Here is a 24,682-nt window from a genome sequence, read left to right on the forward strand (position 1 = left end):
TCTTAGCTATCTTGGTTCAAGTTGTTTGACCCCTGCCACTTGCGTATGCCACCAAGGACAATGTCTTCCTTTACTGCCCCTCTGATTTGGAGTCGAAAACATTCCAAAATGGAGTTTTGTTGCTTATGCGCTCCACATGACCAAGCCTATCTCAGATGTTCATAAGAAAGGCTATTACATGAGGCGTTTTTTGTTATTTAAAATTTTATCATACTTGCGAGTTCTATGTTTTATCTGCGAAATTTTTCATTGATATATGAATTCATTCTGGCCAGCAGGCTTACACCTTACAGGTTAATGAATTATTTTTATACTTTTGTATAAAAATGTTTAACCTCGAATGAGTATGTCTCCCATGAGTAAGCAATCTTGAATCGAATTGAATTAAATGAGCCATGAGCTGCTATTAATCATGTCTGGCTGTCCCCTTGAAATAACTATAACCCATAACCCTGTTCTATATATTGTATCGTGATATCTTACAATCTATTGATAAATTGCCATCAAAAACAACACAATATGTCTTTCAATATCTTATAATTTGTATATCTAAGACAAGTTAACCCAGTCCAAAACGAGACAAATTTTTTCTTCTTATAACTAATCTGATACAAGTGTACATAATTTTTTTGTTTTTCTGTTTTTCAGAACCTATTACAGAAGTAATTGGCGGCCCTGAACTCCACATCAACAGAGGATCAACAATAAACCTCACATGTATAGTAAAATTTGCTCCAGAACCTCCGCCCACAGTAATTTGGTCGCACAACCGACAAGTAAGTTAGTTTCTATATACTAGATGTTTTTTTCAGTTTTTTTTTTTTTTTCTTACACAATTACATACAAAAATATAAATTGTACGTTGGTATTAAGTAACTGCCTTAATGCTAGCATATCTGCATGAAATGGCCCGAATCAATTGACTATACAAACACACACACACACATGTTTACCCAGCACACAAACAAATAAAATTGTACAAATTTAGTCAGATATTATCATCCTGAATAAAGGCCGGATTAAGCTTTGTATAATAGTGACTATGCAAAGCTCATATTTTACTACAACTACATCGAGACTTTTATTATATTTTTTTTTCTCTTCTTTTTTTTTTTTCTGTCCCATTTTAGGTCATAAATTTCGATTCACCCCGAGGTGGAATATCATTAGTAACAGAAAAGGGTGTCCTTACAACCAGCCGGTTATTGGTTCAAAAAGCCATCCAACAGGATTCGGGACTGTATACGTGTACGCCATCAAATGCAAATCCAACATCAGTTCGAGTACATATCGTAGATGGTAAGTGAAATAGTAATTAGAGGAGAATACCTATTATGTTATAATACTCTACTTTTGTGGCCAAAAAGGAATGTGGATTATAGATGCTTTGTATAGGGTTTGGACTACCTTAATTTAATTATAAAGTTGATTCAAATGATGGCACTGAAATCAATATAAAATTTTATACGGGTATGAAAAATCATATCAAAGAGAATTCTGCTCAATTAGGTTATTAGTTTTGTTTTTTTTTTTTTTACTTTTATTTGCTTCAATTAATCTAAAATTATAAATTGATGCAAAATTGTTGTGCTCTAATAAATTTTTGAACGAAATATTATTTTTCTGATTTGCAAAAAAAAAAAAACAATTTTCAAGTTAATGATAGCCTATGGAGCTGAAGGAGCCTATGGGTTCTAGAATTGACAAAATCTTCAACAGTATCATTTTCATAAAAAAGTGCAACTTTGTCGGACTCAGCGGTAAATTGTATTGTCCCACACGTGACACTAATTTAAAGTGTTGATAAAATTCGTAATAATGTTGATAATTCGTGTAAAACGTCTAAGTACTTAAGTATAAACGTTAAATTTATAATCGAAACCAATAATAAAGTGAATCATTGACTTTTTGGGACCAATTACAGAGTTTACTGTCTTTCGAAAAAAACACCCTTTCACCAAATGTTTTTTAATTAAAAAAACTCTTCATTCTTGCTTTCTATCCCAAATTCAATGTTTTTACCAAATTTCATTTTTGTTTTCACTAAAAAAAAACACCCTTTAACCATGATATTCTCAAAAGTAACGTAACTGCTGAATTTCAAGTGGTACTAATTCTACTCATTTTTTCAAATAAAAAACATATTTTCTCTACACCTAAAAACACCCTTTCGCATGAAAAAAATGTATAAACTTATTTTACTCGTAATTCCCATAGGATAGACAACATTTTTAATTAATTTGGGAAGGGTAATTTTTATACCATTGATTTTATCGGAATTATCCCGGATTTTCCTTATTTCCCCCTCCAAAAAAAAAAACACCCTTTCAAGTAAAATATTTGTATAGACTGTTTAGATTCTTGGTTTCTGTTATACCTAAATGAAACATATATGTACCGATTGTCCCAGTTTTTGTGGCACTTATTCAGAATTTCATCATTTCTTAAAAAAAAAACACCCTTTCACTCAAGATAATTTTTTATACTTTTTAGATTCTTAACTCTTAAAAGAAAACTTTTTAACTTTTTCACCAAGTTAAAAAAAAATAATATAATTAATGTCAGATGTACCGATACCTTTCTCAAACATAGCTCAACCCATTAAAAAAACACCCTTTCACTAAAAATATTTTTAGAAATTTGATGAATCGTTAATCCTTTGTTTATCTTAAACCTTCATCCCGAATTTCATCAATGTGTCCTGTTTTCCACATATGTTTTGATAATATTTACCTGTTGAAGTCAAAAATCAAGCACCCTTGTTTTTAATCGGCAATAAATTTTCTTAGATCAATCGTATTGACTTTATTTTTATGTTATTAGATTCAGCATTAAGAAATACCTTGAAACATGTGTCATATGATGATATTCCACAAACAATTTTTTTCACTTTATTTTTTTACCATCACCCTCTTGTCCGCGAAAAAACACCCTACCACCAAATTTTTTCTTAAAGACTTTTTTGATCCTTGGTTCTTATTCCAAAAGCAAACTTTTTGCCTAGTTTTATAAGTGTAACAATTTTTTGTTAATGTATATTTTACCTGTACTATAATTAAATCCTACTTTTGAAATAATTTTGAAATAATAAAAATCTTTTTTGAGCCGTATAACAACACTTTTCATACAAAACTTGAATTCCTTTTTTTTAACTCAATTTTTGGAAAATGAACCAATACATTTGTAAATCTTTGCTGTCTATATTGACTATTTTTTTTTTTTTTTTTTCAATAACATATCAAATTTATTTTCATAGAATTTTTTTATAGAAAAATAATTAACGAAAAACACAAACTATTTAAATTCTAAGATGTTTTTGATTTTCATTCTTTAACCCAGTTTTGATACCTACTGTTGTCATTTGGTCTAGAAAATGTGTTGTTGAAAAAAAAACTCACTCTTACGCCAATGTCACAAAAAAATCACTTTTTATTATGTTAAGTCAGAAGAACTGCGTGATGGTCAGTTTTTGTGTACTAGTTTTCGGTCTAACATTTTTTTTTTTAAATAAGTAATTCAAAAATTTTCAATATGGTATATTTAACTGAAAGTCGGTCTATAAAAATCAACATTTCAGTTTCTTCCCTTTTCTAATATTGAAGCAGTACATTCGGTACACTGGGGTGTATACGTAACATAAAAAAAAGAATATATAATTATGAAAAATCATTATTAAAAATTCCTTTTTTAACCACTTGAACTATAAATAGCTTAAATAAAAACTTTCTAAATAACATTTCAGCGAAAAATTTTTACTAAGAATTGCTTTAACCAACTTTCAAATAAAAAAAATGCATGATTCATTGGCAACTACTTACTCTTATACAACAAAAATTTTTACTTACTTACTTTCTTTCTCATAACTGAAAATATGTAATATTAGTAGAGTAACTAAAGCAAATTATTAGGGAACCCGGCCGAACAGCTCTGATTTTGACGATTTTTTTTTCAAACGTAGGTAATTAAAAATACTTTAAAGTCTATAGATTAAAAATTGCCGATGTTGCCGTATTGTTTTTTAGAATTAACATTAAAATTTTTTTGAACAAAACCATTTTTTTTGCTTAAATTTCAAAAAAAAAAATGATAGCAAAGGATTCTCTAGGTAATTTAAGGAAAAAAAAAATATAAGGCAGTAGAGAACAATCTTCCATCGTTTAAGCGATAAATGCAATTTTCTCACAATCTGACTTCAAACACAAAAAAAATATTTTGAAAACAACGGCAACACCTACAATATTTTAAAATACATTTTTAAAAAGCCAGAAGCTCATACTTATCTCTTAAATTTAATTTAATAAGAGTTTTTGAAAAAATGGTCCTCAAACTCAGAATTAAAAAAAAATGTTATTAAAAAAATTTAAAACTGACTTTTTTCCAAACTTTTTCTAATAAAATATGAATTTATTTTACAAACATTTTTGGCCATAAATATTATCAGTTGAATTCGGAAGCAGAAAAGGTAATATATATCACACTTTTGAAAATAAAATTTAAAAATTACTTCAATTTCAATGGGTTTTTTGATAAAAACTGAATTTTTGCATCGAAATAATTAATTTTCTCAAAGACTTTGGTAAATAAGAACTTTAAATTTTTGCTATTTAACTTTCAACAGTAAGGGTTATTAAATGAATAAAAAATAATTTTATGTTTAGATGTTGAACTTTGAAAAAAAAAATAAGATAATTTTTTTTTTCAAAACTTTTATTAAAAAAAGTTCTTCGAAAATGAAATACTTTTAAATTTTTTTCATAAACCGTAATACATATTGACATTTCATTTTATAATTTCAAATCATAATAAATGCGGCCAAAAAAATTTGAAAATAAATGCATTTTTTATTACGAAAAAGTTTAAAAAACGACATCTTAAAATTTTTTCAATAATTTTTTTTTTTCAAAAATCTGAGTTCAGATACCATTCATTCAAAAGCCCTTAATTCAATTAACTTAATTTTAATTTTACAAATATGACTAGGCTTCTAGCTTTTTAAAAATGTATATTTAAATATTGTAGGTGTTGCCGTTGTGTTCAAATATTTTTTTTTGTGTTTGAAGTCAATTAATAAGAAAATTGCATCTATCGCTTGAACGATGGAAGATTGTCCCTCACTCCCATATATTTTTTTTCCTTGAATTTCATAGACAATCTTTTGGCATCAATTAATTTATGAAATTTAAGCAAAATTTTTGAAAAAAAAATTTATTTTGTTCACAAACATCTTTAATTAAATTTAAAAAATCAAAACGGCAACACCGGCAATTTTTAATCTATAGACTTTAAAGTATTTTTAATTACCTACGTTTGAAAAAAAAAATCATGAAAATCTAAGCTGTTCGGCAGGGTTCCCTAATATTGCCAATTTTTGAGCTTTAGTTACTCCACTATATGTAAAATTAAAAAAACACATTCAAAAAGACAAAAAAATTATGTACCTACTCTATACTCGTACCTATACAAAATAAATCATATATTGAAAGTTCTTTTGAATGGAATATCAAATTCTATTCAATATCACTGTTTTTACATAAAAATATGTTTTATGACAACACTAACACTACTTTCATAAACAATATTAACACACTTTGTGTAGTTCTTTTATGTTCCTGACAGTTGCCTTGATTATGTTGTCGATAGCAGTGATTCTACTTTATTTTAAAAAATTCAAACTCTGCCATTATTTGAAATTACATTTACTTGCAAATGCTGACAGGTACAAAAATACAAAAAAAAAAAAAAAATCCTTTAAAAGAATTTCTTCATCCTATAACCTACAAAAATACAAACGAGTATATGTTAAAAAAAAAAAATACCATTTCTTTCATATAGAAATATGAAATTAGATTTTGATTCTACATACCTACACAAATAATATTCTATGCAGGGTGGCAAAGTATCTTTAGCTATGTCAGCAAATCTCTGATCCGTTCTCACTTATTGTTTTTCATATGCTTCTTCAAGAGCACTGGCAATGGCAAGGAAATAAAATTATACAGCACCAACACCATTTCTATGTCGCTATACTATGTTCAGTCTAAAGTTTTTTTTTTTTTTTTTTTTTTAACTCTTTCGAAATATTACCAATAAAATATCAGCAATACGAAAAGAGAACTTAGCAGCCATACGTATATAGTCGAGGAAATGCAATTTTTCTTATTTCCATGCATGGTTGCCGAAGCATAAGAGTTTCTTTTTCTTTCTAAAAAGCAAAGCGTCAGCAACAAGGATAAACCTTCTTCATACCCTTGCAAAAGAAAAACCTTTTTAAAGAAAAAAAAAAAAAAAATGATTCCTTCGACTTTTCTTCATCTCTATAACGACATTGTAAGAGTTGCAAGAACAAAATAAAAAAAAAACTACCTAAATAAAAGAAAAAAAAAAAAAAAAACCGTCTATGCAGTTTCAGCACATCTTGAGGTAGTTGGTATACACTTTCAAGGATACGAAATATTTTTCCTATTTCCTCAGATATCCTCGCTCTGATGCATTTACTTTTTGGTTTCGTTTTCATTTATTTAACTAGGTCTTCTAGTTTTTTCCAGATATAATATTTGTGTTGTTTTAGGTTGAAGATGTTTTTGTTGAAATAGTATTTATTTAAACATGATTTTTATTGAATTTATGTCCGTTTAGGTTAAGAGTGGATACCTACCTACACACACTAGTTGAAATAAAATGCACGACTGGGGTCGCACGTACTTGCTCTTGTAGTTCATAGTATCGTTATCTTAAATAGTTATTGGAAATTTAAGATTTTGTTTAGTGTCGAGAAAAAAAAATAAAAAAAAAATTGCAAGTTAAAAAAATTAAAATTAAATTTTTTTTTCAAAAACTTTTTTAATTTTTTTTTCAAAAACTTTTTTAATTTTTTTTTTATTTTTGACACTTCAAAATTATGTCTGTAAATTTTGAATAAAATTAACTTATGCTTTGATGAAATATATGAACTTAAAAAATATGTTAATTTTTGAAAAACGGCAACGCCATATTTCCGTTCTCCGCATTTTTTGAGAAAAACTAAAAACGCAGTTTTGTAAGAATCAATGGGAGTATTACCTACACCAAATCGAAAACTTTATATGGGAGATATGCGTTTAAAAGGAGATATTAGAAAAATAAAAAAAAAACTGGTCTAGGGAATTACGTAAAAATCATGTGTACCAAGTTTCAAGCAAATCCGTCCATCCGTTTAGGCCCTAGCTCGATGTACAGATGGACGCACATACATACGCACAGACCGACGGACGGCATGACGAAAACCACTTTTTTGATCTTCTCCATCATCGTAATGTCGGTTTTGATTAAAACCTCGAATTTTTTTTTCTACACGAAACCAATACTTGCCCTATACCTAGAGCAAGTAAAAATATTAGGATCAAGAAAAGTTTTGAATTTTTTTACTTACTGATTTTTAAGAGACTGTATTTAAGTGAAAAATCGTCTTATTGAGGATTTAAAAATACTCTGATATTTTAGTTTTCTGATCTCTTATTTATGCCGCGGAGTACAAAGTGTTAAGTCATAAATGATAGTTCGCCAGAAAATGCTATTGATATTTTTGAGTAATCTGTGAAAATCGATGAATTTTTGAACATTGATCCGTTTATTTGAAAGAGTTTCTAAATTTATGTTTTTTATACCACATAAATGAGAATAATGAGTTTAAATTTTAAATTGATCAAAACGAGAAAAGTGCAGTTTTGTGACTTAACCTCTTCGTACCCGGTGGCAAAGAATTAAAAAAAAAAATTGGTTATGGTTGTCTGTAAGGTCGTTTTACGGACGATAATTTTACGTGAAAATGTGATAAAAAAATAGGTTGAGTGCTTTCAATAAAAAAAAAAGATTTATTACGTCAAAAACTTTTGTAAAAATAATATTTCGATAACATAAACATTTTTAATTGCGAAAAACAAAACAATCAAAAAAGTTGAGATAACAATTTTCCATGACATTACGATGATAGATAATGCCAAAAAAGTGGGTCCCGGAAGTCCGTCTGTCTGCTTGTCTGTATACGAAGTTACAGCCTAAACGGATGGACCGATAAATGTCAAACTTGGTATGTAGCGTTATTTGGCGACTCTCCAGAGTTTTTTTTTGGAATTATTTTATTTTTTTGATCAAAAATAACGGTACTTGTCCGATTTTAGTAAAATTAAACTGCCATAGAACGTTTTTTTTTTAATCCGATTTTCTCCGAAACTAATAAGTCGATCTCAAAAGAATTTTTTTGTAAAAAAGCATTTACCTATATAATTTATAAAAATTTATAAAAATAAAATTTCGAAAAAAAAACAATTTGTGGATTTTTAAAAAAAATTATGAAATTTTTTTTTTTGCGAAAAATCAAATTTTCGAAAGAATTTTTTTTTTTGAAATCTTGGTTATAGATGTAGATTAGTGATTTCTACAAAATGGCATACCAATTTTATTTTTAAACATTTTTTCCAAAAAATTATTTATGAACAATTAGTTTTTTTTTTAAACGGCACTAACAATTTTGAAAATTTTTTTCTTTCTACAAATTGATCTTAATTTTTTATTAAATAAAACTGCATACTTGTTTTAGAGGGCAATTTGATTTCAGATGCTGTTTAATTCCTTTGAAAAACGATTTTTATGTATTTTTTTTTTTTATTTCTATATAAAAAGTCCTAAAAATTATAGGAACTTGAACCCTAAGAGCAAGTTCGTGCGACCAAGTCGTACATTTTATTTCTATTTGAATTTTGAGCTTGCTGGGTTTGTTGTTTTTGTTTGGAGATTTGTTGACGAAGTGACTCCAAAAAACTAAATATTAAAAATAGTTTGATATTTTTTTAAAATTCATTTGAGAAAATCTTTGGCAAGCACCTTTTATTACACCATAATAAGTATATCCTGTAACCTAAGCTGGAATATAAATGCACTCACCGTGCTGAACTGTCTATGTTTTTGCACTCCCTTAATTCAATATTACAAAATTCATATAAATTACTGTATTTGTATAAAGAAAACTGACAATTACTGAAAGTAAAAACTACTCCCGAAGGTAAATTAAATAAGAAGGATAGATTGCAAGCACATGTCTGAAAAAAAAAATAACAAAAATAAAACGATTTATTAACCATTAACTTAATTAATGCAATAAATCGTACCTCAAGGTATTCAATCTGAATAAACGAAAAGAATTTGAATCTGTGTAAAAATCAATGCTTATAGAAAATATTCATCAGAAGCTCATCACTTGATAAGCAAGTTGCGCCCTAGTGCCCTGCAATTACCAATTATATTCCCTCAGCACCCTGAGAACTGTCGATAAGCTTAAGCTTATTCATTCGCAGATAAAAAAAAAAAATGAGTAAAATAAAATCGAAGTGAATTGAATTGTGAGATGCTGGCTGATGGCGTGATGATGTGAGTTGGGAATTATGCTTAAAATTCAAATGACAATTTTACTTTCAATTATAAAATTACGATCATAAATAATTTTCATTTTCCATCTCATGGCTTTATAATTTCTCCAATTTTATTGTTATTCGATTGAGAAAATATATGTATAGGATGGATTTACGATATCAGAATATAAGCATTCTGTAGATGTGAAAACGTTCTTGAAATTTATATTACCATAATAATAATAATAATTTTACGTAATAATTAAAGACATAGCCAACCTTTTAAAGGAGTTCCTGGAATTTGGAATAGAGCAGAATTTCTTGCAAAAGTGAATGGAAATTATTATAGTATAAGAATGTGCATCGATACTCTTAGCTCCACTGGACAAAAATATGAATTTTTGAGTATGTGTAGCAGAGGCATACGTTGAGTTGCCGGGCCCCCCCGGGGCAAGACTAAATTTTGGTTGCTCCTTTAATATAGAAAATAAGAACAAATAAAAAAGTACGCATACGCCCAATTTTTGAAGTGAAAACTTCTTTATTATCGTAGTGATTTGAAAAAAGATCGTCGCCCGAGAGTTGTTTTGTCGTAAACGCCAAAATGCACTTTTTTAAACTGGATATGTAGTAATAGGTTTTAGAACGTTCTCTTTTCATTTCTGTTATCAGATTTGTCCTATCGTTTACCGTTACTGAGATAATTAGTGTGCATTTTGTCGTATATCCACAAAATAAGCATCGGATTAGCGTTGGTTTGTCGTAAGCACCAACTTTTGGCGTTTACAACAAAAATTCTATGTATTTTTCAGCTTTTTTTTCTTCAGTATTGGTTTGTCGTACGTCGTACAAAACAGATACCGTAGAAAATTTCGAACTTGTTTTGTCTTACATGAATGTAGGTATATGACCCAAATAGAATATAAACAAATATAATAAACCTACTAGAAAAGTATTTATTGAAAATAAGGACTTCATGTGCTATAAGGACAATGAATTTAAAAACTAAGGGCTGCATTAAGCTTTGCGCTACTTGAGGTTTTGCACTATTCCTAGAGGTGCAAGGAAGAAAAATGTGCATCTGAGAGACATCTCAAATGTTGTATATTTAATTTTGTCATGGTTCTTGTCGTTTGTTCCTGCCGCTAGATACTTGAAACTTGACCTCATCCTCGGTCGCAAGTACCGCTTATAAATATGTACACTTGTTGATCTTCTATCGAACACAAGATCAAGAAGTCGACCGTCGGTCGCGGGCGCCGCTTCGTTCAAGCGCGTTGTCTTGAGCGAAGTGAAAAAAGGTCGCAGTTTTATTGTTTTATTGTTGTACACTTATTGATCTTGTCACTTCGTTCGCGCGCGCTGTCTTCAACGAAGTAAAGTGAAAAAAGGTTGCTGTTTTATTGCTGTATACTTATTGATCTTGTATCGAACACACAAGATCAACAAGTCGACTGTAGTCGTGGGCGCCGAGCCCGTGGCGACTCTTCGTTCACGCGCGTTGTCGTGAACGAAGCGAAAAAGGGTTGCTGTGAGTTTTGTTATTGCACCTGCTCGCAAAAAACACCTGCTGGTCGAAAATTATTTTTTTAAGGCGCCATTGTTCTTCGCTAAATTTGCGTTATTGTTTTGCAAATTGATGATACTGATGATACTTTTACACTATTTTATAAAGCGAGCGGTAGAAAAGTGGAATATAAAAGCTCATCAATATTTAAAACATATAAAAAGTCTACCATAGCAACTCCTGTAAATTTGCTCAGCCAATGTCTTCAAATTAATAAAAAATCTAACTCGATAACAGTAGGGAATAGGGCACCGTGGACTGAGAGTTTTGAGCCAGAAAGAGACAGCACTATGTTTGAGTGAGATAGGTGATTCGAAAGGTAATTAGTTTATATTTACCTGTTGTAGTGTGATAACGTAAAAAAATGTTTTGGTGTGAGAGATTGAAAAACAACAAAACATTTTGTATATGTGAAGCGGCGTGGGAAGACATAAGATTTGCTGATATAATATTTAATTCTGATACTTTTAAACTTGCAGTAACACCTGAACATGGGGAAGAATGTACTGTACTTCACTTAAGAAATGGAGAGACAGTCCCCTCTATTTTAAATTTTCGGTTACAATTTCAACATTTGCAGCATGTACGTTTTAGAGTTAAGGGAGGAGAAATAACTATATTTGGATCAATTTTCCCTAATTCGAGTGTTATTAGTCGGAATGAGAGAGAATATCCAGCTCTGTGTCCATTCAGTGAAGCAGAAATAATTGCAAAAGGAGATAAAAATCGACGACTACATCATGTTCGTAATGAGGAATTATCGACATTAAAGCAATCAATTAAATAAAAAAATTGATGACATGGATATGTCTTAATATAGGTTAAAATAATTTAAGAGGAAACAAAAGGAGATTGCTGAACTACAAATACAAACATTTCACAAGTCAATTGAGAAAAATGTTATTAGTTCTGGAGCTTGCTTCTTATCGGATATATAAAAAAATAATTTTAAAAATAAGAATGTAAAACCACAATATCCGTTTGATATTTCAAATTTTGTCATGAATAATTAGAAGACATCTGTTTAATATTTTTAAGAACAAACAATCTTACTTTTTGGGGGAGTATTTTATCTCAAAAAGTACAAACACTTCTCAAGTCAATTAAGAACAAAATTATTAAATTCAAAGAGCATACTGCTTATCAGTTTTATGAAAAAATGCCTTTTAAAAATGAAAAATGTAAAACCACAATATCCGTTGATATTTCAAATTTTTGTCTAATGATAAAAAATATTTGTCATGAATAATTTAGAAGACATCTGTTTAATATTTTTAAGAACAAATAATCTTTTTTTTTTTTTTTTTTTTTTTTTTTTTTTTTGGGGAGTATTTTATCTCAAAAAGCATGAACACTTCTCAAGTCAATTAAGAACAAAATTATTAAATTCAAAGAGCATACTGCTTATCAGTTTTATGAAAAAATGCTTTTTAAAAATGAAAAATGTAAAACCACAATATCCGTTGATATTTAAATTTTTCAAAAGAAAAATATCAAATAATAATACTAATTGTTTTCAAGTTAATTGATAAAAGAATATTTGAATAATAAAAAATGAGAATGTAAAACCGCAATGTCCGATGATATTGAAATTTTAAAAATTGTTTTACGTTAGAATTTTCATATAAATACTCTTGAGATTTTATGACATGCATCAGTTTCATTAAGATGACGACTTTAGAAAACTTCTTAGAAGCGTACTCGAAACAATGCTGGGAGCATATGGAGCTCCAGACGGAGCTCCGGAAGGGGCTCGCAGAACTGAGGGAGGATCCTCAGATAATTTCAATCATAGCGCTACATCACGGAGCAAAGCAGCTATACCTGCTAGCTGTAAGGGATGGGTTCGACGTGGAACCCCCTCCCACTATAAACTTGGAGACGCTTTATGAAGTCATACAAAATATAAAATAAAATTTATATATTACATATAAATAAAAATTTTAAAATTTAAAAAAATTTGATTTTTTGTTTTTTTTTTTTTTGTTGTTGTTGTCATATGTTGTTGTGTTTTTTCAGGTTTTCGTTTTATTTCACTCACTTCTTTTTTCAGGTTCTGGTTCTATTTTCACTTCTTTTTCAGATTTCAGAATTATAGGAATTTTGTTTTGTTTTTTTCGAATTATAGGGCTTCTCATATTTATTTTTAAAATGAGAATAATAAAAAAACACAACATCCATTGTTTTATAAAAAACATAATTTCCGTTGTTTTGCCACTACCACAATTTCCGTTGTTATAGATAAAATTCAGCTGGAATTATGATTCTAATTTTTATCCAGAAATTAAGAATCGAGGGTATAAAAGCTGTAGGTTCTTGTTGTGTCAATTCACTTCAAGAAATTCTGTCAAAAGCGTCTTTTGTTTTAAAAGTTTAAAGAAAAAATTAAAAATGTCTTTTATTAAGTCACTTAAAGCTGGGTGTAAGGCAGGCAAAGAGCGTAAACCTATTTGCAGTTTATCAAAAATGCCTATGAAGAATCGTTTTCCTATTACATCAGCCAAGAGGACTTTTGGCAACTTTGGGGAGCAGATCATGCTTGAGTTGGAACATTGCATACCTTATCTACCACAAAGATACAACGAGAAGTTTTCCGATGAGGACATATCGAATATGCCTAAATGTTACTTTGAGGTGGTGGCCCCGTTCGGAAACTCTTCGTTCCAGGTGGATTTCCATGTAAAACAAGAGTTTGAAGAGGAACTGGAGGAAGAACAAGAAGTTGCACCCCAACAACAACAACAACAACAACTACCTCAACTACAATTGCAACCTCTTAACATGGATGAAGTGGCATCTACATCGGATCACGCTCAGCAAATCCAACAACAACAACAGCAACAACAACAACAGCAACTACAAAGCTCTCATCGACAAAGAACTCGGAAACAAAAACATCAAGAGGAGGTATTAATTAACCCAAACTTATTTTTTGATGATCAAAATAATTTGTTAAATTCACAAAAAATGTTTTTTAAATAAAAATGTTTTTTAAATAAAAAAGAAATTAAAAAAATGTTTTTTCTTTTTCTTGGATTTCATGTTTGCTTTTCTTTATTGATTTTTGTGGGGGTTTCTTTATTGATTTTTCAGCGTTTCAGAATATTGACTGATTTTGAGACCCAAGTCAAGAGGTTCAATTTGAAGGCGCGGAAGGTTCAATTCACTATAAATCCAGTTCCGCCTCAAGAAGAGCCAACTACTTGGATAAAAGACGCCATAGAGGATATATTAAGATTAACCATTAAAGATCTTAGTCCTGAAGATAAGGTAGGAGTAACTTTTAGTGGGGAAGGATTTTCAAACAGCCGTGGTAGTGGTTGGGTAAATTTTAAAAACTGTTCTGAACTGAGTTTTCATGATGTATGGGAAATGATAAGTAAAATATTTCAAAGCAATTCTCAAGGCATTAGCACCGACACTTTCAGCTTGTCAGTAACTTCGGTGAAGATGCCTGTTGGAACTGGCAAGAAATCATCACAAATGTATAATAGTTTTGAAGAAGAATGCCTCAATCGAAAAGGAATAATATGCATACAAAATAAAGATAATTTATGTCTACCTCGAGCTTTGATTGTAGGAAAAGCTTATGCTGACAGCGATGTTAATTTCAGAAAAGTAAGAAGAGACATTGGAAAAATACAAACAAGTCGAACACTTGAACTTTTAAAAGAAATGGAAATCAACATACCATCATCTGGTTGTGGTATAGAAGAACTGAAATTATTTCAAAACCATTTAAAAGACTACAAGATAACGGTCTATGAATATAGGACTAAGGGGCGAAAAGTTATATATGAAGGGGTTCCTAATTCTGATAAAAAGATAAATTTAATATATTTTAATAATCATTTCAACGTAATAACGTCTTTAACTGCTGCATTTTGCTGTTCATATTATTGTGAAATTTGTCATAAACCGTACAACACTAAAATTGATCATCACTCGTGCAAAAAAATTTGTACTCAATGCCGTCAGTTTCCAATATGTCCAGAGACAAAAAAAGAAATTGAATGTTCTGACTGTAATCGAAGGTTTAAAGGAACTTATTGCTATGACAATCACAAAATGTCAAAATCTTCAGGAAAATCTATTTGTGAACAGCTAAAAAAATGTCATCTGTGCTTGAAATGCTATGGAGGCGCACGAGATCATGTTTGTGATGAGTTCTTTTGCAAGAATTGCCAAAACCATGTATCAAAAGGGCATTTATGTTACATTCTCCCCAACACAAAAAAACCTAGTCTTAAAAGTATATTGTATATATTTTATGATCTTGAGTGTCGTCAAGAAAGTGTCATAGGCTATAAAGATGAAGAGGGAGCAAAAATGTATCCAATTAAAGAACATGAACCAAATTTGTGCGTATTTCAACAGAAATGTGATCAATGTATAGAGAATGAAGATTTGTATTTTTGTCAAATTTGTAAGTTGTCAACAAATATATTGAAAGGAGATGAGATTATACCCAAATTTCTTCAACATGTGCTTAAAGTAAGAAAAATATTTAACAAAGTAATTGTAATTGCTCATAATGGTCAAGCCTACGACCATCAGTTCATTTTGCATTACATTTTAAAAAAAACTCAATTAAGCCCTGAACTGATTATGCGAGGAACAAAAATATTGGCAATGTATCTTAGTAATGTAAAATTCATCGACTCAATAAATTACTTTCCAATGGCTTTATCGAAACTTCCAAAAGCCTTTGATTTACCTTCAGTTCTCAAAAAAGGTTACTTTCCGTATTTATTTAACACAAAGGAAAATGAAAAGTATGTGGGAAAATTGCCAGCATTGGAGTTTTATAGCCCTGACACAATGAAAACAGAGGAACGTGATATCTTTTTGAAATGGTATTCAGAGCATAAAAACTATATTTTTGATATGGAACATGAAATTGTAGAATACTGTAAGAGTGATGTTAGAATATTAACAGGAGCTTGCTTAAGATTTAGAAAATTGTTTCTCAGCCAAAGCAATGTTGAACCGTTTTTAGAAGCTATAACTATCGCATCAGCATGTAATCTTCTTTTCAGACGAAACTTTCTGAAGCCAGACACTATTGGGTTGATACCTAAGAAAGGGTACAGATGCGTAGATAATCAATCCGTTCAAGCAATTCAATGGTTAATTTGGGAAGAAAAAAAAAGAAACATTAACATTAAGCATGCATTTAAGGGGAGAGAAGAGGTTATAAATGGAGTAAAAGTTGATGGATTTTGTAAAGAAACAAACCAAATTTTCGAATTTCATGGGTGTTACGTTCACGGTCATCCTCTTTGTTTAAAACACCAACGTGATACTCCTTTGTTTGAAAATGCAACAGAAACGTTAAATCAAAGGTATGAAAGAACAATAGCTAAAACTGAGCGATTAAGAAAGTTTAATTACGAAGTTATAGAAATGTGGTCTTGTGAATTTCAAAATATTCTTAAGAAATTAAATAAGAAAGAATTAAATTTTCTTAAGAACCATGAACTTATTCAAAACGCACCATTGATTCCCCGTGATGCTTTTTACGGTGGACGCACTGGGAACTCATTTAATTATTATAAATGTAAGGAAGGTGAAAAAATACAATATATTGACATTTGTTCTCTGTATCCATGGGTGTGCAAAACTGGTAAATTTCCAATTGGTCATCCTAAAATTCATGTATATGGTGATGCTAACTGTACAGCAACAAAACTACAACATATGAATGGAATTGTAAAATGTAAAGTTCTTCCTCCAGAGCACCTTCTTCACCCTGTACTACCTATTAAACAAAACAATAAATTAATGTTCTCTTTATGCAGAAGTTGTAGCGATGAAAAAAATTTAAACCCAATTTGCACTCATTCCAATGAGGAAAGAGCCTTAATTGGAACATGGGTAATAGATGAAGTAATGAAAGCAGTTCAAAAAGGGTATATTTTACTCACCGTTATTGAAATATGGGAATATGAAGTAGTGGAATATAACTCAGAAACGAATTCTGATGGTCTTTTCACCTCTATGATGAACAAATTTCTCAAAATTAAACAGGAAGCATCAGGATGGCCAAGCGAATGTTCATCTGAACATGAAAAGTTAAAATATATTGACGATTTTTTTGCAAAAGAAAATATTCAGTTGGAGTATTCTGAAATTTGTAACAATCCTGGTAAGAGATCTTTGGCTAAATTGATATTGAATTCATTTTGGGGAAAGTTTGGACAGAATGAAAATCAAATTCAAACAATCATTTTGAACATTCCTTCAACTTTATTTCATCTATTTACACATCCATCGACAGAGGTGGAGCATGTTTTTCCGATTAATCAAGAAAACATTGTAGTCAACTTTGAAATGAAAGAAGAAGCACTAGACTCTTTATCGACAGTCAATGTTTGTATTGCTGCTTTTACCACCACTCTAGCTCGTCTAAAACTCTACAGCTATTTAGAGAGTTTAGAGGAAAGAGTTCTCTACTATGACACCGATTCTGTTATATATGTAAGCTCTCCAGAAGAATATCAACCATCTACAGGTACATTTATAGGAGACATGACAGACGAACTTGAAAGTTATGGTATTGGAAGCTACATAACTGAGTTTGTGAGTGGTGGCCCCAAAAATTATTCTTTTAAAGTATTTAGTACCAATACTAATACTGAAGAATATGTCTGCAAGGTTAAAGGGTTTTGTATGGATCATGATTCTTCCCAAATAGTTAACTTTGATTCAATTAAGAATGCTGTATTAAATAATTCTCCCTCACTAGAAGATAAAAACAGAATAATAGTAAGATCAAATAACATTCGGAGAACTGAAGGGCATCAAGTTATCACCATTCCAGAATCAAAAACATACAAAGTCAGAGCAGAAAAGCGTCGATTTTTGGAAGACCATAGTTCTTTACCTTATGGATATTATAAAAGTTGATTTTCAATTTCCAACAATGCTCAAAGCTTCTAAAACTTTTTTTGAAATAATAAAACAATATATAACTTTATTTAATTTTTTTGTTTTATTTATAAAGGAATACAATGCTTTTCATTCATTAGGAACTTACTTAAAAGGTAAACATTTTGAAGTGCACAACATTTTGCATGACTTTGACATTTAATTTGATCAGGATAAATTCTTTTGAGTTCTTTCAAATTTGGACAGCTAAAAAAGTCTTCTACGTTTTTGACTTCTACATTTTCATTATTAAGTAGTTCTCTTAACCATTGTGCTTTCTCTACTCCTTTAACATAGACGGTACCATTGCGGATATTGTTTCGAAGACTAGTTTTTACTTCTGTGAAATTGATACTTCCTCCATTCCAGCTTAAACTATGATAATTATTATACAACCAATAAGCCTGTTTTTTAAGTGACAGAGGAAGCACACTTAAATTACACGGTGGTGTAACAATGAAATGATGATGATATCCATTATTCAGTATTGCTAGTTCTTTCAAAATAAAGTCTTTATTGAATACTCCAAAGCCTTGAAAGTCAACAATAAAAATATTCATAGTAAAGATAATAAGTAGGTATGTTCTCGATAAATTCACTCTAAGTACTGACAAGCTTATAAGTCAATACATTCAATTTAAGTAAGTTTTTGAACTTCTCCAGTTAAAGGGTTATATTCAATTATACGATCATGAAGAATCAGACAATATGCTGATGTTGAAGCTGGGATCGCAACATTAGTTTTTAACTCAATTTTTACATCCACAGGTCCAGTTTTAATTGATTCATTTTGTCTAGAACAATCAAATACTATAATCGGCGCCAAGTCCTTAAAATCTTGTCGCGATAATAGAGGATGTGGTTGCTTTTGGTAGTAAGATTCTTGAAATTTACTGTACATATCATAGAGAACGGCATATCTATCTAATTTAAATTTAAGATTTAAATCTTCACGAGGATAATATTCAGAATTTAAATGTAATTTTGCATTACTTATATCGCAATGATCAAATTTGCTACAGTCTTTATTTTTTTGATTTTTTCTATCAGTTTGTAGAGCAATAATAACATATCTTGGCTTCTCAAGTTGACTTGAAGTTTTGACAGTCCATACATGATCAGTTGTGGTGGGTAGTGTTGGATATTCATTAGGGTGGGTCAAAAAAATCGAAAATTTTTTTTTTGATTTGGTACTCCGAAAAATCGATTGCTAGACCCCTCTAGAATATACACACCAAATATGAGCTCTTTATATTAATGGGAAGGTCCTCCGCTTTGCAATTTTCCATTTTTACATCAAGCTTCTACAAAAAAAAAATAATTTTTTTGTTAATTGACTTTTTAGCAAATTTCTTTTCATATTCTTGTAGGAAATTGAACGCTCTACAAAAAAGGCCTTATACACTTTTTTCGTTTATCTAACCGTTGAATAGATATTTGAGGTCCAAAAATCGAGAAAATCTTTAAAAATTCGTTTTTTGTTCTTAATTTTGTAACAAATTGAAAAATTATAATGATCAAACGCGCAAGACATATTCTTGTTGGAAATTGATTGCTCCACAAAAAAGGTCTTATTAACTTTTTTCATTAATCTAACCATTCTAAAGATATTCGAGGTCAAAGTTAAAAAAAAATATAAAAACATTTTATATTTTTAAAAAATTTCTAATTCACTGAAACTTCATTATTTTCAAATTAGCAAGATATATTCTTGTAGGGGCTTAAACGTTCTACAAAAAATTCCTTGGAATGAAATTGATTGCTTTAACCGTTTAGAAGATATTCGTATCCAAATCGCAATGCATACGGGTCATAAGAAAACTATTGAAATCAGTGAGCATTGGTTTGGATACGAACATCTTCTAAACGGTTAAAGCAATCAATTTCATTCCAAGGAATTTTTTGTAGAACGTTTAAGCCCCTACAAGAATATATCTTGCTAATTTGAAAATAATGAAGTTTCAGTGAATTAGAAATTTTTTAAAAATATAAAATGTTTTTATATTTTTTTTTAACTTTGACCTCGAATATCTTTAGAATGGTTAGATTAATGAAAAAAGTTAATAAGACCTTTTTTGTGGAGCAATCAATTTCCAACAGGAATATGTCTTGCGCGTTTGATCATTATAATTTTTCAATTTGTTACAAAATTAAGAACAAAAAACGAATTTTTAAAGATTTTCTCGATTTTTGGACCTCAAATATCTATTCAACGGTTAGATAAACGAAAAAAGTGTATAAGGCCTTTTTTGTAGAGCGTTCAATTTCCTACAAGAATATGAAAAGAAATTTGCTAAAAAGTCAATTAATAAAAAAATTATTTTTTTTTTAGTAGAAGCTTGATGTAAAAATGGAAAATTGCAAAGCGGAGGACCTTCCCATTAATATAAAGAGCTCATATTTGGTGTGTATATTCTAGAGGGGTCTAGCAATCGATTTTTCGGAGTACCAAATCAAAAAAAAAAATTTCGATTTTTTTGACCCACCCTAATATTCATACATTTCCCAATTTCGAAAGTGAATTTGAATCGTTTTTGTTTGTATTTGTTTTAATAATGTTAACTTATTAGAATCGGATAAGGTTACATGAGGAACTCTCCATTGTAATTTAAAAATTGAAAGTTTTAATTCTTCGTTATCTTTTCCATCTTTTATATAGTAAGCATTATCATTAGTACGCGTACGAATTAGAATTAATTCATGTCGTGCATTTGTTATGATTTTCTTATAGTCTTCTGCAAATCCTAAAAGATTTTTTAGAGGTATGCAGAAATTAAAAGTACCAGTTGATGATGTGTTTGTATTTAGAAACCATGATGCATTTTCTAATATTTTGCTTTCATTTTCATTCAAAGATACGTAATTTTTTAATGTTGTTGTGATGCCTACGTTTTTGTTGTTCTCAATGTCTACCCCATTGAGTTCATAATGTATTTCCTCGAAGAGAAAGGCTACAGCATTATTAGTTAATTTTGCTGTAGAGAAAGTACCATCATCTTTTGTTAGACTACCCTCTAGATAAATGTAGCTTTCACTAGGTAAAATGCACAAGTCCTGTTGTTGTATAGGTATACGAATTTCATCACTCAGACCAAATGATTGAAGAAATGGCGAATAACTATGATACTCGATTTTTGTTATACTGTTGTCATAGCTAGGTGCATTTGTTATGTTTAAAATGTCATTCATTTTGATTTTATTTAAGTTTAAAACCTAATTGAACAAGATACGTTTTGTTTTCGGGCGATAATTTTGGTCTTGACAGTCTTGTAGCTTTAGATAAACTAATTGAATGATTATCTTTGGTGTCTGTTATATTATTATAGATTAACATTATTTTTGTAATGGGGTTAGATGCAATCGAATTGTTATTCTTTCTCCTCTAAAATTTACTAAATCTCCGTCCTGGTCTACAAGTTTCAAAGTTAGTGTACTTATTCGTTTGACATTCACTGGTAAATAGATCACATTTTTTGGAACTTCAGTGATTTTATACCCTGCTCCTGTTTCAGGTGAAAACTCATGTATTGTATGCGAACGAGTGTTATTTATATAAGAACCTGAAATTATATTACATTCTACTCGTATTACGTTAACCTTGTTTATATCAACAGGCAATTCTGATGTATGTAATTCATCCTCAGTAAGAATAGTTCTTTGGAAACCCAATAAGCTTCCAATACTTCTTTCTTTATTAAAAAAAATCAACTCGTTTGCACTGATTTCACATTTCATTGTGTTACTTTTTGCCTGTAAACGGACTACTGTCACAGAATTTCTATTTATTAACTCTTCCTGAATATATTCTTGAATAGCCCCGATTTCATATGTTCCAGGGGGAATTTCAATTTCTATGTTCCCTACATGGAATAAGTTATTACGTTCGTCAATATTCGGTATAGCATTATACGAATGAAAATCAATTAAACCACAAACATAATCTTGATCTAAGTTTATAGGAGGAAAATATTCGACAGATAAATTCGAAGTTCTCCCGCTGAGTGTAAGTGTCAACGACATGATGATAAAAAATGCAATGAAATTATATGTACTTAAACATCTTTATTTATTTAAAATAGTTGTCACATAAAAATTTTAAACATAAATGTCCACAATTAAAAGAGTTATAACTTTGATATTGTGTATAATTGTAGTTAATGTTTTCACCTAAATAATTTATAATCTCGACAGGTGGTTGAAGATTTCCAAAGCTATCAAAATATTCTATTTGCCTACCATTTTTAAAATACGCTACCCAATGTGTTCCTGAACTATTTGAGGAATCAAGATTAACAATTCCACATTCATTTTTCTTTGGCCTACTTTTTGGTAAACTGTCACGCATGAATACACCTCGAAAATTTGGAATATACTTTACAGCAAAATTTGTTAAATCTTTTTCATTTAATGCACGATTGGGTAACGAGGTTAGAAGTTTTTTGTCTGAGGCTGTAAATAAAGTCCAAATCCTTTATTATAAGGTTTAAGGTATAAACCATGTCCAACTGCAATAGATTCCATTTTTAGATTGTGACGTTGTTTTTCCTCGAGCGCTTTTTTAGCAATATTAATATCGTTGACGGATTTAGCTACTCCTGCAACTCCACCTGATAAAGCTCCAAGAGCAGATAACCCAGCGAATAGAGGAAGGAGAAAGGGAATAGCTCCACCAACTTTCGGTACTGGTATAACTCTTGGTATTTTAATATTAGTATTGTTTTTACTAACTGATTTTTTAGCAGATGATATTGCTGTTTTAATAGTTTTTTCTAAACATGAAGACTTCTTACGCTTCTTAAGATTATTTTCTATCATTTTAATCAGTCTCTTAAATGTGAGTTGTTTAGATTTCATTTTGTCTTTTTTTTTTATTTTTTTAGATTTCATTTTATCTTTTTTTTTAATTCTCCGCTTAGTCGTTTTATTTTTTAAATTCGAGCAACCCATACCTAATTTTACTTTCCCCTTCATAAGGTTAGTAACTAAAAGTGCATTTACTCGCTCAGATATATTAGCGTCTGTTGATTTAACACGTTGCCAGGCCTTTTCAGTTAAAATCTTATCAGCTATATGTCGATCAGAGGTATTTTTGAATTTTGAATAAGATATATCATGCTCTTTGCACGCTTGATCAAGAAAATTAATCCCAGAATCTCCTCGAGCTAAACGTTCCTGTAGTTTTGTTCCGGGTCCACAGTATTGATAACCTGGTAGATGTAGTTCAATAGGGAGTTTGTTTATTAATGTGTTTAATAAACCTCCCCCCTTTCTTATATTGGATTGAATGCGTGATTTTTTTGAATAATCCAACATTTTAAGTATATTTAGATATGTTAGCGAAAGAATGACCCTACGCTGTATGACACTTTTTTAAATATATACATCAATTTTATAGGAAATTGTTTAGTTTTCATCATAATGCGTTTTGTTAAACAAGCATGCCGATTACCAGTGGAAAATGTAGAATTTACTAAAACTTCCAAAGTCAGGAAAAAACACAGTGAATTATTTCCAAATAGTATAAGAGGTTTAATTACTGGACCTTCAAACTGTGGAAAAACTAATGTCATGATGAGCTTACTACTACACCCCAACGGGTTAAAATTCGAAAATGTTTACTTATATTCTAAATCCCTACATCAACCAAAGTATACATTTTTAAGTAAAGTTATAAAACCAATAAAAAATATGGGTTTTTTTACTTTTTCTAATAACAGTGATGTTATACCACCTGAAGAGGCTAAACCAAATTCTATATTTATTTTTGATGATATTGCCTGTGAAAAACAAGACACAGTGCGAGAATACTTTAGTATGGGTCGACATCATCACATTGATAGTTTTTACTTATGTCAAACGTATACCAGAATTCCAAAACACTTAATTCGAGATAATGCAAATTTTCTCATCATCTTCAAACAAGACGAGATGAATTTAAAGCATATTTACAATGATCATGTAAATTCAGATATGACATTTAAATCATTTCAAAATGTATGTGCAGAGTGTTGGAATACAAGTTTCGGATTTATGGTAATCGAAAAGGACAGTCCTTTAAACGAAGGTCGTTATAGAAAAGGCTTTGACTGTTTCCTTAAGGTATAAATTTGATTTTATTTATATTAATCATGTCATATGTATGTCAATGTTCAACGAGAACAGTACAAACCAGTTAATAAAAACTAAGCAGTTTATCTCAGTTGTGAGAGCAGTAAAAACCGGTTAAAAGACGAGTTTATAACAGTTTAACTCAGTTGTGGGGAACAGTAAAAAAGCAGCTAAGCAGTTTATCTCAGTTGTGAGAGCAGTAAAAACCGGTTAAAAGACGATTTTATAACAGTTTAACTCAGTTGTGGGGAACAGTAAAAAAGCAGTTAAGAGACGAGTTTATAAACATTTTTTAATATCACTGTAGTAATGATATATAAAAGCAATACAGAACAGTTTGTCGAAGAAATTATATCAGTACAAGGTGAATCAAACAAACTCGAAACAAAATATTCGTCATTTGAATCTAGCAACCTTAATATTAAGTTTAGTCTAAGACCCTTCGAACGGTTTATCCAGCAACTACGAAGTTTATTCACCTGTTGTTTGAGAGAAAAAAATAAAGACAATTAATATGCTTAATACAGATATAAAAATAACAGAAGAGTTGATTAAAACAACCGATGCTTTAAGAAAGAAATATAGAGCTCTTAAAATTAATAAAGCAGCTTACGAAACTCAAATTGAGGAATCTCTGAAACCTATCACTGAACCATTAAATGAATTGGTAAAAAAATCTCACCAAAAAGAGGAT

The 24,682-nt window shown here is 30.0% G+C and overlaps 1 protein-coding gene across 2 annotated transcripts in view; it reads left to right on the forward strand.

Moving 5' to 3' along the window:
• LOC129909845 (zwei Ig domain protein zig-8) overlaps positions 1 to 24,682 on the forward strand; it is a 430,837-nt gene that overhangs the window by 399,788 nt on the left and 6,367 nt on the right. For both annotated transcript variants that reach the window (XM_055986959.1, XM_055986960.1), the window contains exons 6-7: positions 649 to 776; positions 1,131 to 1,299. In XM_055986959.1, coding sequence (XP_055842934.1) covers positions 649 to 776; positions 1,131 to 1,299 — 297 coding nt within the window. The remainder of the gene's footprint in view (positions 1 to 648; positions 777 to 1,130; positions 1,300 to 24,682) is intronic.

This window comes from Episyrphus balteatus, chromosome 2 (assembly GCF_945859705.1).
Source record: "Episyrphus balteatus chromosome 2, idEpiBalt1.1, whole genome shotgun sequence".
Classification (NCBI taxonomy): Eukaryota; Metazoa; Arthropoda; class Insecta; order Diptera; family Syrphidae; genus Episyrphus; species Episyrphus balteatus.